General features: G+C 37.3%; 1 protein-coding gene across 2 annotated transcripts in view; it reads right to left on the reverse strand.

Moving 5' to 3' along the window:
- The window catches only part of LOC117329409, a 74567-nt gene that overhangs the window by 35037 nt on the left and 24411 nt on the right, over nt 1-15119 (reverse strand). For both annotated transcript variants that reach the window (XM_033887354.1, XM_033887353.1), the window contains 11 exons: nt 13481-13600; nt 12974-13029; nt 12133-12229; nt 11105-11192; nt 10531-10651; nt 9654-9741; nt 8765-8899; nt 8431-8489; nt 3863-4038; nt 1735-1793; nt 1089-1185 (listed from right to left, as the gene is read on the reverse strand). In XM_033887354.1, the coding sequence (XP_033743245.1) occupies nt 1089-1185; nt 1735-1793; nt 3863-4038; nt 8431-8489; nt 8765-8899; nt 9654-9741; nt 10531-10651; nt 11105-11192; nt 12133-12229; nt 12974-13029; nt 13481-13600 (1096 nt within the window). The remainder of the gene's footprint in view (nt 1-1088; nt 1186-1734; nt 1794-3862; nt 4039-8430; nt 8490-8764; nt 8900-9653; nt 9742-10530; nt 10652-11104; nt 11193-12132; nt 12230-12973; nt 13030-13480; nt 13601-15119) is intronic.

Below are 15119 nucleotides of genomic sequence, written 5' to 3' on the forward strand. Positions count from 1 at the left end.
GTGATGTGGGTGGTGAGAGCCTGGCTATAATTTTACCTGTGGTGTGGATGGTGAGAGCCTGGCTATAATTTTAACTTTAATGTGGGTGGTGAGAGCCTGGCTATAATTTTACCTGTGGTGTGGATGGTGAGAGCCTGACTATAATTTTACCTGTGACACAGGTGAGAGCTTGGCTCTAATTTTACCTGTGATGTGGGTGGTGAGAGCCTGGCTATAATTTTACCTGTGATGTGGGTGGTGAGAGCCTGGCTATAATTTTACCTGTGATGTGGGTGGTGAGAGCCTGGCTATAATTTTACCTGTGACACAGGGGAGAGCCTGGCTATAATTTTACCTGTGATGTGGGTGGGGAGAGCCTGGCTATAATTTTACCTGTGATGTGGGTGGTGAGAGCCTGGCTATAATTTTACCTGTGATGTGGGTGGTGAGAGCCTGGCTATAATTTTACCTGTGATGTGGGTGGTGAGAGCCTGGCTATAATTTTACCTGTGATGTGGGTGGTGAGAGCCTGGCTATAATTTTACCTGTGATGTGGGTGGTGAGAGCCTGGCTATAATTTTACCTGTGACACAGGGGAGAGCCTGGCTATAATTTTACCTGTGATGTGGGTGGTGAGAGCCTGGCTATAATTTTACTTGTGATGTGGGTGGTGAGAGCATGTCTATAATTTTACCTGTAATGTGGGTGGTGAGAGTCTGGCTATAATTTTACCTGTGATGTGGGTGGTGAGAGCCTGGCTATAATTTTACCTGTGATGTGGGTGGTGAGAGTCTGGCTATAATTTTACCTGTAATGTGGGTGGTGAGAGTCTGGCTATAATTTTACCTGTGATGTGGGTGGTGAGAGCCTGGCTATAATTTTACCTGTGATGTGGGTGGTGAGAGCCTGGCTATAATTTTACCTGTGATGTGGGTGGTGAGAGCCTGGCTATAATTTTACCTGTGATGTGGGTGGTGAGAGCCTGGCTATAATTTTACCTGTGATGTGGGTGGTGAGAGTCTGGCTATAATTTTACCTGTGACACAGGTGAGAGCCTGGCTATAATTTTACCTGTGATGTGGGTGGTGAGAGCCTGGCTATAATTTTACCTGTGACACGGGTGAGAACTTGGCTGCAGGTACTAAACTTAAGAAGAGTATTGATAGTCCAATCAGGATCAAGAGACAGCAACGCTTTAGCACTTCCCTGTAAACAGATGTACAAGGTCACAAGAGACACATTCATACATTAATGGTGATTCTGTTTATATCAAAGTTCACCCAAATCATGGCCATATACTGGTCAAAGTCATATACATATACAGGTCAAGGTCATATACATATACTGGTCAAAGTCATATGCATATACAGGTCAAGGTCATATACATATACTGGTCAAGGTCATATAGATTATACAGGTAAAGGTCTAGATCTGGTATACAAGCAAAAATTCATTTCTTTACCAAGGTCATTAAACATACAAATATAAACGTTTTAACACAGACTCATTTCTTAGTTTACAACTTCAATATCAATATGTGCAATTCAAACAAAAACAGACTGTTTTATTTCCTTTATTATATTCTATCAATTTTTAAAATATAAAATATGAACAATATGAAAAATTAATCTAATTCAATTTCGCCAGTTATTTGTTTGTACCAAAATATATTTCAGGGCAATCATGTCAATTTTAGGCACTGCATACTAAATCATAGAAATAGAACAATGTTATTGAAAAAATCAGACATCTTACTGAAGTGGAGAGAAACGGTGGTGCTGGGATGAAGGTTTTGTTCAGATGAATTCGAGCAGCTGTGGATGAAAACATTGGTGGTTTTACTGGTACAGAAATTGGTGATATATTGCATAACAGTCACCATTAAACATATTAATCTTGATATTTCCATACATAAGGAGAAACCCAAACAAGAAATATATCTGCATAATTGCAATACAACATCTGATAACAAATCTAAACCTACTGAGAACAATTACAAGTTTGGATGTAAGAAAATTGAACACTAACAGGCAGGTTCTGATATAAAAATATTTAACACTTTCCTTCAAGTTTGGATATAAGAATGTTGAACACTTATGATCAAATTTTGACAGAAAAATGTTGAACACTTACGATCAAGTTCGGACAGACAAATGTTGAACACTTACGATCAAGTTCGGACAGACAAATGTTGAACACTTACGATCAAGTTTGGACAGACAAATGTTGAACACTTATGATCAAGTTCGGACAGACAAATGTTAAACACTTACCATCAAGTTTTGACAGACAAATGTTGAACACTTACGATCAAGTTTTGACAGACAAATGTTGAACACTTACGATCAAGTTCGGACAGACAAATGTTGAACACTTACCATCAAGTTTTGACAGACAAATGTTGAACACTTACGATCAAGTTTTGACAGAAAAATGTTTAACACTTACGATCAAGTTCGGACAGACAAATGTTTAACACTTACGATCAAGTTTTGACAGACAAATGTTGAACACTTACGATCAAGTTCGGACAGACAAATGTTGAACACTTACGATCAAGTTTTGACAGACAAATGTTGAACACTTACGATCAAGTTCGGACAGACAAATGTTGAACACTTACGATCAAGTTTTGACAGACAAATGTTGAACACTTACGATCAAGTTCGGACAGACAAATGTTGAACACTTACGATCAAGTTCGGACAGACAAATGTTTAACACTTACGATCAAGTTTTGACAGAAAAATGTTTAACACTTACGATCAAGTTCGGACAGACAAATGTTGAACACTTACGATCAAGTTCGGACAGACAAATGTTGAACACTTACGATTAAGTTCGGACAGACAAATGTTGAACACTTACGATCAAGTTTTGACAGACAAATGTTGAACACTTACCATCAAGTTTTGACAGACAAATGTTGAACACTTATGATCAAGTTTTGACAGAAAAATGTTTAACACTTACCATCAAGTTTTGACAGACAAATGTTGAACACTTACTATCAAGTTTTGACAGACAAATGTTGAACACTTACTATCAAGTTTTGACAGACAAATGTTGAACACTTACCATCAAGTTTTGACAGACAAATGTTGAACACTTACGATCAAGTTTTGACAGAAAAATGTTTAACACTTACGATCAAGTTCGGACAGACAAATGTTGAACACTTACGATCAAGTTTTGACAGACAAATGTTGAACACTTACGATCAAGTTCGGACAGACAAATGTTGAACACTTACGATCAAGTTTTGACAGACAAATGTTGAACACTTACGATCAAGTTCGGACAGACAAATGTTGAACACTTACGATCAAGTTTTGACAGACAAATGTTGAACACTTACGATCAAGTTCGGACAGACAAATGTTGAACACTTACGATCAAGTTTTGACAGACAAATGTTGAACACTTACGATCAAGTCCGGACAGACAAATGTTGAACACTTACCATCAAGTTTTGACAGACAAATGTTGAACACTTACGATCAAGTTTTGACAGACAAATGTTGAACACTTACGATCAAGTTCGGACAGACAAATGTTGAACACTTACCATCAAGTTTTGACAGACAAATGTTGAACACTTAAGATCAAGTTCGGACAGACAAATGTTGAACACTTACGATCAAGTTCGGACAGACAAATGTTGAACACTTACGATCAAGTTCGGACAGACAAATGTTGAACACTTACGATCAAGTTCGGACAGACAAATGTTTAACACTTACGATCAAGTTCGGACAGACAAATGTTTAACACTTACGATCAAGTTTTGACAGAAAAATGTTTAACACTTACGATCAAGTTCGGACAGACAAATGTTGAACACTTACGATCAAGTTCGGACAGACAAATGTTGAACACTTACGATCAAGTTTAAGTAACAGAACATTGGCATCATCCTGCCACTCAGAGCTACTGATACCAAGACCAGAACTTTGCTCAAAGCACAATGTCTCCAGTTCATTTTTGCCCTCAGGCATGTAGTCCAGGCAGTATCCTCCACCCTCATACATCTCGGTAATGACAGCCTCGGCAAGGTCACTGTAAGGTCACCAATTAGAAACTTATTAAAGCGATCTTGATTATTTGTATACTTAATTAGCATCAAATTCAAAAGAAAGACAAGAGTACCGCGGGGCAAAAAATATATGCCTGTCCCGTACCAAAATGTAATGCAATTTCTTATATCAAGTGAATATAAATACTGTGATTCTTCATTTGTCATGCAAATGTATTTTTTTGTTAAAACAAGACAGGGACTCTACAGTGACTCTCATTTGTGATGATATTTTAAAAATCGTGTCAATGTTTGATGGAAATATTCAGGAATTGATTTTACATCTGTTTGGTTTAAAAAAGGAAAATGATAGGTTTTTATGTTTGAAGTGAGCGGCGGCAGTAGCCATCTTGGGAACCCATTGTGATTTATTTTTAATTCCATTATAAGTTACCGTACCTTTTTGTTACAAATGATACAAATCCCATAAAGGAATAAACACACAGCAAATACCACCCTACCATTATACCAACCTACCATTATACCACCATACCATTATACCACCCTACCATTATACCACCATACCATCATACCACCATACCATTATACTACCCTACCATTATACCACCAAACCATTATACCACCATACCATTATACCACCCTACCATTATACCACCCTACCATTATATCACCCTACCATTATACCACCATACCGTTATACCACCCTACCATTATATCACCATACCATTATACCACCATACCATTATACCACCCTACTATTATACCATTATACCACCCTACCATTATATCACCCTACCATTATACCACCAAACCATTATACCACCCTACCATTATACCACCATACCATTATACCACCCTACCATTATATCACCCTACCATTATACCACCCTACCATTATACCACCATACCATTATACCACCATACCATTATACCACCCTACCATTATATCACCATACCATTATATCACCATACCATTATACCACCCTACTATTATACCACCATACCATTATACCACCATACCATTATGCCACCCTACCATTATATCACCATACCATTATATCACTATACCACCCTACCATTATACCACCCTACCATTATACCACCATACCATTATACCACCATACCATTATACCACCCTACTATTATATCACCATACCATTATACCACCCTACCATTATACCACCATACCATTATACCACCATACCATTATACCACCATACCATTATACCACCATACCATTATACCACCATACCATTATACCACCATACCATTATACTACCCTACCATTATACCACCATACCATTATACCACCATAACATTATACCACCATACCATTATACCACCATACCATTATACTACCCTACCATTATACCACCATACCATTATACCACCATAACATTATACCACCATACCATTATACTACCCTACCATTATACCACCATACCATTATACCACCCTATCATTATACCACCATACCATTATATCACCATAACATTATACCACCATACCATTACACCACCCTACCATTATACCACCCTACCATTATACCACCATACCATTATACCACCCTACCATTATACCAACATACCATTAAACCACCATACCATTATACCCACTACCATTATACAACCATACCGTTATACCACCCTACCATTATACCACCCTACCATTATACCACCATACCATTATACCACCATACCATTATACCACCATACCATTATACCACCCTACCATTATACCACCCTACCATTATACCACCATACCATTATACCACCCTACCATTATACCACCATACCATTATACCACCATACCATTATACCACCATACCATTATACCACCCTACCATTATACCACCATACCATTATACCACCATACCATTATACCACCATACCATTATACCAACCTACCATTATATCACCATACCATTATACCAACCTACCATTATATCACCATACCATTATATCACCATACCATTATACCCCACTACCATTATACCACCATACCGTTATACCACCCTACCATTATACCACCCTACCATTATACCACCATACCATTATACCATTATACCATTATACCACCATACCATTATAACACTATACCATTATAACAACATACCATTATACCACCTTACCATTATACCACCATAGCATTATACCACCGTACCATTATACCACCCTACCATTATACCACCATACCATTATACCACCCTACCATTATACCACCATACCATTATACCACCCTACCATTATACCATTATACCACCCTACCATTATACCACCCTACCATTATACCACCATATCATCATACCACCATATCATTATACCACCCTACCATTATATCACTATACCATTATACCACCCTACCATTATACCACCATGCCATTATACCACCATACCATTATACCACCCTACCATTATACCACCCTACCATTATACCACCATACCATTATACCACCATATCATCATACCACCATATCATTATACCACCCTACCATTATACCACCATACCATTATACCACCATACCGTTATACCACCATACTATTATATCACCATACCATTATACCACCATACCATTATACCACCATCCCATTATACCACCCTACCATTATACCACCATTATACCACCATACCATTATACCACCATATCATCATACCACCATATCATTATACCACCCTACCATTATATCACCATACCATTATACCACCCTACCATTATACCACCATGCCATTATACCACCATACCATTATACCACCCTACCATTATACCACCATACCATCATACCACCATATCATCATACCACCATATCATTATACCACCCTACCATTATACCACCATACCATTATACCACCCTACCATTATACCACCATACCATTATATCACCATACCATTATACCACCATACCATTATACCACCCTACCATTATACCACCATACCATTATACCACCATACCGTTATACCACCATACTATAATACCACCCTACTATTATACCACCATACCATTATACCACCATACCATTATACCATCGTACCATTATACCACCATACCATTATACCATTATATCATTATACCACCATACCATTATACCCATCCCGTATACCAGTATGACCATCGACCATTATAACACCATACCATTATACCATCGTACCAGTATACCACCATACCATTATACTCATTATACCACCGTACAATTATACCACACCTACTATAAGTACCACACCTACCATTATACCACCCTACCATTAGACCACCCTTATAGCTAATTAACACCCTACCATTATACCACCCTACCATTATACCACCCTACCATTATACCACCATATCATCATACCACCATATCATTATACCACCCTACCATTATACCACCATACCATTATACCACCCTACCATTATACCACCATACCATTATACCACCATACCATTATACCACCATACCATTATACCACCATACCGTTATACCACCATACTATAATACCACCCTACTATTATACCACCCTACCATTATACCATTATATCATTATACCACCATACCATTATACCACCATACCATTATACCATCGTACCATTATACCACCATACCATTATACCATTATATCATTATACCACCATACCATTATACCATCGTACCATTATACCACCATACCATTATACCATTATATCATTATACCACCATACCATTATACCACCATACCATCATACCACCATACCATTATACCACCCTACCATTATATCACCATACCATTATATCACTATACCATTATACCACCATACCATTATACTACCCTACCATTATACCACCATACCATTATACCACCCTACCGTTATACCACCATACCATTATACCACCCTACTATAATACCACCCTACTATTATACCATCCGACCATTATACCACCATACCATTATACCACCGTACCATTATATCACCCTACCATTATACCACCGTACCATTATATCACCCTACCATTATACCATCCTACCATTATACCACCTTACCATTATACCACCATACCACCCTACCATTATACCACCATACCATTATACCACCCTACCATTATACCATCCTACCATTATACCACCCTACCATTATACCACTGTACCATTATACCACCGTACCATTATACCACCATACCATTATACCACCGTACCATTATACCACCATACCATTATACCACCATAACATTATACCAAATTTTGATGTATAAGAATCACACTTTACAAGACACACTAACATTTTAATACCTCCTCGTGTTATTATGTAATATCCTCTGAATGTAGATATATACTAGTGATGAAAGTGTTACTTTTTTTTTGGTTTGCAAATAAACTTGCTTGCTAACTTATAATACTAATTTCCTGTTTTATTACAGTCTCCTATGCTGCTGACCAACTTCAATTCAAATATCGGAACACTTACTTGTCCACCTTCACTACAATCTTCATCCCCTTTTGGAGCGCAGGAGGATACAGGAAGCTCTACAATGTACAACAAGCCATCAAAGGTTATACTTATGTTCTGGATAGGCAGTCAGAAATATAAAGTCCAGTAACGGCGTTTGAACTGGAAGTATTTTACTGGTCAAGCTGGACACTAGATTGTTTAATTAAATCAATGAAAGGAGGAATGGACATCAGGAGACAAACTGTATTTATATGTGACATATTTTCCCATTATATTTCATTACGTTAATTGGTTCCGACCACCTTTAAGACTGACAATTACAGGTAAATTCTACTTAAGTCTGACTTACTGGACACTTAGGAGACTTCACCAAACAGTGGCCAATCTTGTCTACTGATGGAAGCTCCAGTCGATACGATCCAATGTTGATCCAGTATTTTTCTACCAGGGTCTGGTTTTTGTACACTTCCAGACATATCTTTCTCTGCAAATAAAACAGGATAATCTTTTGTGAGATTTGATATTGATAAATGATAGATCTGGGTTTTACCTCAAATCCAATCTTGTTGAGTGACTATCTCAGACCAGTTAATGGTATAGGGAGGAATCCTGTCAGTTTCCATATCATTACTTTTTTGCCATGGCTCTTGTGCCTTGGAAGTTTTTGTTTGTTTTGTTTTTGTTTTGCGTCCTATTAACAGCCAGGGTCATTTAAGGACATGCCAGGTTTTGGAGGCGGAGGAAAGCCGGAGTACCAGGAGAAAAACCACCGGTCCACAGTCAGTACCTGGCAACTGCCCCACGTAGGTTTCGAACTCGCAACCCAGAGGTTGGAGGGCTAGTGATGAAGTGTTGAGACACATTAACCACTCGGCCACCCCGGCCCCTGAAGCCTTGGAAGTCATCTCCTTGGTTTCTATATATCTGAAATATTACTAGGTACATAAAATATATCGATCACACTGTTCCAACGAAGTTGCTATTTATCACTCCTTTTGGTCCCAGATCTTCATTAATCAGCACCCTGATATTAACCCCTTCCTGATCTAAGTTCTAATTCCAATCACTTACAGCTGTTTCCAGTAAAATTGGTGAATTCTGTTTAGCAATTCAGACCAGTACATGATGAAAATTGATAAACCATAGTATAAGCTGCCATAGGTACCGACAGGGGTGCTAACACTTACTGGCTTCTCTATAAATAACCGCAATATTAACATGATGACTATGTCTGTTACCTTGGTCTTTGGGTTTGGGTCATCTTTCACTAGAGGTAACTCTTCTATGTCAAGGTCGGTGGAGGCAGTTAAACTTCTCATCTGCAATCTACAACATAACAATTTATTATCATTATCACAGCCCTCTCAGGTATATCAATATGCATCTGAAAAATCCTATGCATCTGATTGATTTTAACAACTCCCTTCAAAAACATTGATTTACTGGCAATGGCGGAAAGTCCCAACTACGGCATTTTTGGCTTTATAACCTAACTATTCCACTATTTGTTTTTGGCTTTATAATCTAACTATTCCACTATTTGTCACGGAAATCATTCAAGTGCACAGCAAAATCTACATCAATGAGATAATTTCCTATCCCAAAAGTATCATTTCATATCTTTTAAAGTTTTATACAAGGTTGCACTTTTAGAAAAACTCCGATCAATATTAATGTTCATGTCCCGATATCGGAACTCTTCAGTTTTTAGTGTAGAAAGGCGGCATACAAAAGTACAACAATGTATATTTTACATGAATACACTAATGAGCAACAGAATGGGGCGCAACATTAACATTGACAGTGATGCGTAATATGAATATGGTAACACTATTAGAACAAGTAAGTTTACTGTGGCAACACACTTAATACATGTATAAGTATATCAAAGTTATGGTGACACAAATTTAAAAAAGTGATTTGTAGCTATGGTAACATAATTACTGTAATATAAGTTGTAGCTATGGTAACATAATTACTGTAATATAAGTGTATCATTACAATGGTAACATAATTACTGTAATGTAAGTGTATCATTACAATGGTAACATAATTACTGTAATGTAAGTGTATCATTACAATGGTAACACAGTATCTGGCTACTGATCACCTAACCTGTGTGTGTATATGTTGTCATCAGCCACTTGGAATTGTTCTTCCAGGAACTCATTTGTATATGTCTTTGACTTTTCCAGAGCAATCCAGTTGATGATTTGATGTGTGACAGCAGGAAAATCTTAAGAGTAAAATGAGTTTCATTAAAGATTGGATCAGTTAACCAACTTTTGAAGTGTTTTGCATCAATCGATGACAAATAGATATACATAAGTCAAAAAAACAGTGGGATTCAATTTTTTCAAAGCAGATCATACTAAACTGATAAATGAATAGAATGTTAGACTTGCTCAAGTTAATAGAGCATTAATAACAAGCTAAAGCATGCTTGGTATTGCTATAAAGCAATACATGTCCCCTACCGGATCTAGCTAGAAATAAACAGTGACCTTGACCTTGACCCAAAAACCCTGAAACTTGAACTTGATCAGTAGCGACTCATACTGAAGAAAGAAGTTTATATCCCCTGGTTTCACCAGTAGGGGACTAATTACAAGCTTACAAGTCAATCAGCAATTACAAGTTGTACATAGAGGTCTGAAGATGGAGGTTGTAGATACTTTCACACACTTACTTGGTTTTAAATCGAAGGCCTTTGTTTCTGCAGGATCCAGTAATCCAATATAATACTTCCTGTCCACTGCAGTTGAATCCTCAGCAATCTGACCAACAAGACAATATGCCACATTTTATCAAATGATTGGTATGCAACACTATCACTCATTGGTCGACTAATGAGATCACATGACATCAATTATTTACTTGGAAATACCTCATGACAACACCTAGGAGTCATTATAATGTTTTGTCAGGTCAGTGGAATCTTATATTGACTCCTGCTAAAAATAGAAATTATGTCATCTGGCCTGAGATGTATTTTTAGCAGAGTTCCAAGGACCTGGCGAAACGTTCTGTTGACCTCCAGGTGATGTGGGGAGATATTTTGAAAGAACTTTGTAAGTTTTTTAGTTTTGTTTTTGGATTAATATAAATCATATAATAAAGTAAATGCAGACTTAAGTTTTTGGCAATCCATGGTTTTACGGACCTGCCCTGAACTATATTCCCATTGGCCTTCTGCCTCGGTGAATATTGTCAGGTCAGGTCTGTAAAACCATGGATTGCCCTAAACCAAAGTCTGCATTTGTATAATATTGTGCTGAACAAGATTCTTACTAACAACAGATGTCAATCGGCGATTATAGGCTTGTTCAGAATGACAGTTTACCTAAGATTTAAAAAGCAATTGTCAACATATCAGCCATCACAGAGTCATCTCTTTACTCTATTTCAGTTGGGAGCACTGACTTGAAAACCTTTGCTTATATATGAATATTCATATTTTTATCAACCAATCAAAATGCTTCTTATTAATGAAGCCTTTCTTTGTCTGGAAAATAGAGACAGTATACCAAGATGAAACCAAAGAACAAATCAAACAATGTCTCTGATTGGTTAGATTTCCCTAGCCATTTTCTATGGAACCAATCAGATAACTGGATTTGGCTCATGATATGAGACTTTTTGTAACATCAGAGCTGTACAAAGATAGATTACGTGAATGTACTGTACAGATAATGAATATGATTATGACATATTTACCTTGTAGCCAATTTTGTCCTTGGTGGGGTTATGTAGAACAATCCACCCAACATGACCACGGCTACCCATCTTCTTCAGGGCTATCGTGCGAGCAGGACTTTAAAGAAGGAAGTAAAACAGTTAATACACAAGGCTCAAGGACCTTAATTAGCAGTTAATACACGAGGCTCAATGACCTTTAATAATACTTCTAAACTAATTAACCTTGTTTTTGTTGTTGTTGTTGTGATACAACATAGAAACTATAATTTAAATGTAATAACTCCATAGCAACACCTTGTGCCACTTTTCCCCACAAACCTTTACTCCACATCAACACCTTGTGGCACCTTTCCCTAAAACCTTTACTCCACATCAACACATTGTGGCACTTTTCCCCACAAATCTTTACTCCACATCAACACATTGTGTCACTTTTCCCCCCAAACCTTTACTCCACATCAACACATTGTGGCACTTTTCCCCACAAATCTTTACTCCACATCAACACATTGTGTCACTTTTCCCCCCCAAACCTTTACTCCACATCAACACATTGTGGCACTTTTCCCCACAAATCTTTACTCCACATCAACACATCGTGGCACTTTTCCCCACAAATCTTTACTCCACATCAACACATTGTGGCACTTTTCCCCCACAAATCTTTACTCCACATCAACACCTTGTGGCACTTTTCCCCCCAAACCTTTACTCCACATCAACACATTGTGGCACTTTTCCCCCACAAACCTTTACTCCACATCAACACCTTGTGGCACTTTTCCCCACAAACCTTTACTCCACATCAACACATTGTGGCACTTTTCCTACAAATCAACTATACAGCAACTATACTCACCTGATCAACAGGTTGCCATACTTGTGGGTGTCAAAAGCGGTAGGCTTGATGGATGCCTGAAATATATTCCAGTATTGAGGCATTAGGATTGTAAGTTGACAGGTCAGTATATTTTGCTTACATTCAGTTGATGAAAGGACAGGTAAAAATACATTAGGAGATATCTAACATATTTGTCAGCTTTGGACTGGAATCTCCAGTTTATTTTTATCACAAAAGATTTGTTTAAATTTGCGATTTTGAAAATAAAATTTTCAATAATTATTTTCATTGCTCAGTTCTTTTTAAAATCTTCTTGATCACTATACATGAACTGTAATAAGATGATTAAACAACAAAATTATCAAATTTCAATCAACATATAAACCAAAACATCTCTTGTGTATAAAAAGGCCCTCAAAACTGATGGTTTTCCCTTTCCAGTTTTGTCCACTTGACAGGTATGAAGTTACTAGATTAAGAGATAGGTACATGAGAAAGGAGAACACACCAGGTACATGTACTTACATTTGCCTCGTTAGGAAGCCAGGGGTCCTTCTGTAGGAGTTTGACACACTCTCCTAATGAATGCATACCAATACAGGGGTAGTATCCATCTCGTGGTATGTTTACCTTCGTCTTGTAAATCTGTCAAACAAAAATTAAATAACTATTCTAACATGGACTCCTGAGTAAGACAACTGAAGTTTTTCACAAAATGGTCACTATCCACGTGATATTGTTCAAACATCACTGCCCCCACCCCGTAACTGGTTTTACAGTAATACAGCCATACAACATAACAAAATTGCTCAAAACACGGCTTGTAATAAATAATCAAACACTAGAATCTAAATATTAGTGAAAATTAAAGTAAATAATGCTGATGATTAAAATCACTTCATGATTTTCTTGCGATTAATTACTCATTTATAAAAATTCTGGAATAGCATGTTTTCAGCAGTGAAGTATAAATTCCGGCACTTTTCTAGCAATCGTGAGTAAATTCAATTAAATGACCCAAAATTCATGCACTTTTCCAGCAATGAACTAAAAATCCAGCTTTTTGCAAGCGCTGAACCCAAAATGCAGCACTGTCCCCAAAGTTCCAGCATTGTTTATTATCTGTAAGAACTATGGTCCAGCTATACAGGTAGGTCCCCAAATCATTACATATACTGGTACACTGATGTCAGTTTTTTCTGAAGGTCAGTGTCCTACTTCAAGGCCACCTACTTCTTGTTCCTGACACAACCTCTTTATTATATAGTCCCTATGGAGGTAAAAGATCATGATATAGGTTGCAGTGACCTACTTATGGGGGCTGATAACAAAAGGGAGGTAAATCTATTCGTTAACGTTGTCACACATCAACATTTGCTGGTAAGTATATCATACATGTAGTTTGAATTCCGCGCGTGCATGCACGATAGTTAACTCAGGTAAGTACGGAAGTGGACGACTGCGCATGTATACAGGTGGGAAACAGATTTCAAATACAGGTGTGATACAGGTGTGCAGGTTTACCAGCGTGAAATACAGATCACGGTAAGTTCATTAATAAGTCTTCTTTATTTTAGGTTAGTTTATTGATATATCTGTACTGTATTTATCATACAATAAGCGATCTATTGGTATATAGCAAAGCTATTATATGATTTAGGTCAGGTAATCGATAGCGAGTCGTTTACAGGTATAAGGAATGCATGCACAGAGATGAGTGAGTACGAGTATTATATCGGGTGTGCGTGAGTTATTTACGGCCCAGTTTAGAATATCTTATGGAGAATGTCAGTGATTAGATATATTAAAGTGTATAATTAGTAAAAGTTATTCTTAAATGTGTATGTATTGAACATGTATGCAGGGATAACTGGGTGTTCGCGTATGTTTACTCGGTAAGGTATGTACGTGTTTGTACGCTGTGGAATGTAAAAGTAAACAGTTTAGAATGTTATATTTTAATAAGTCTTATTGTGTATATTGTTAAATAACAATTAGTCATAGGATGTTATTATTATGTTGTAGCTTTTTCCGCTGTCATATCTACGATATGGTGAATGCTGACGACGTCAGAATCTATGGAAGCCTATCCTGAGCTTCATTACTGTTGTCTACCTACTGTTGGGACATTGAGGAACGCCAGAATCTATGGAACCCTGTATGG

Source organism: Pecten maximus, chromosome 6 (assembly GCF_902652985.1).
Source record: "Pecten maximus chromosome 6, xPecMax1.1, whole genome shotgun sequence".
NCBI classification, from domain to species: Eukaryota; Metazoa; Mollusca; class Bivalvia; order Pectinida; family Pectinidae; genus Pecten; species Pecten maximus.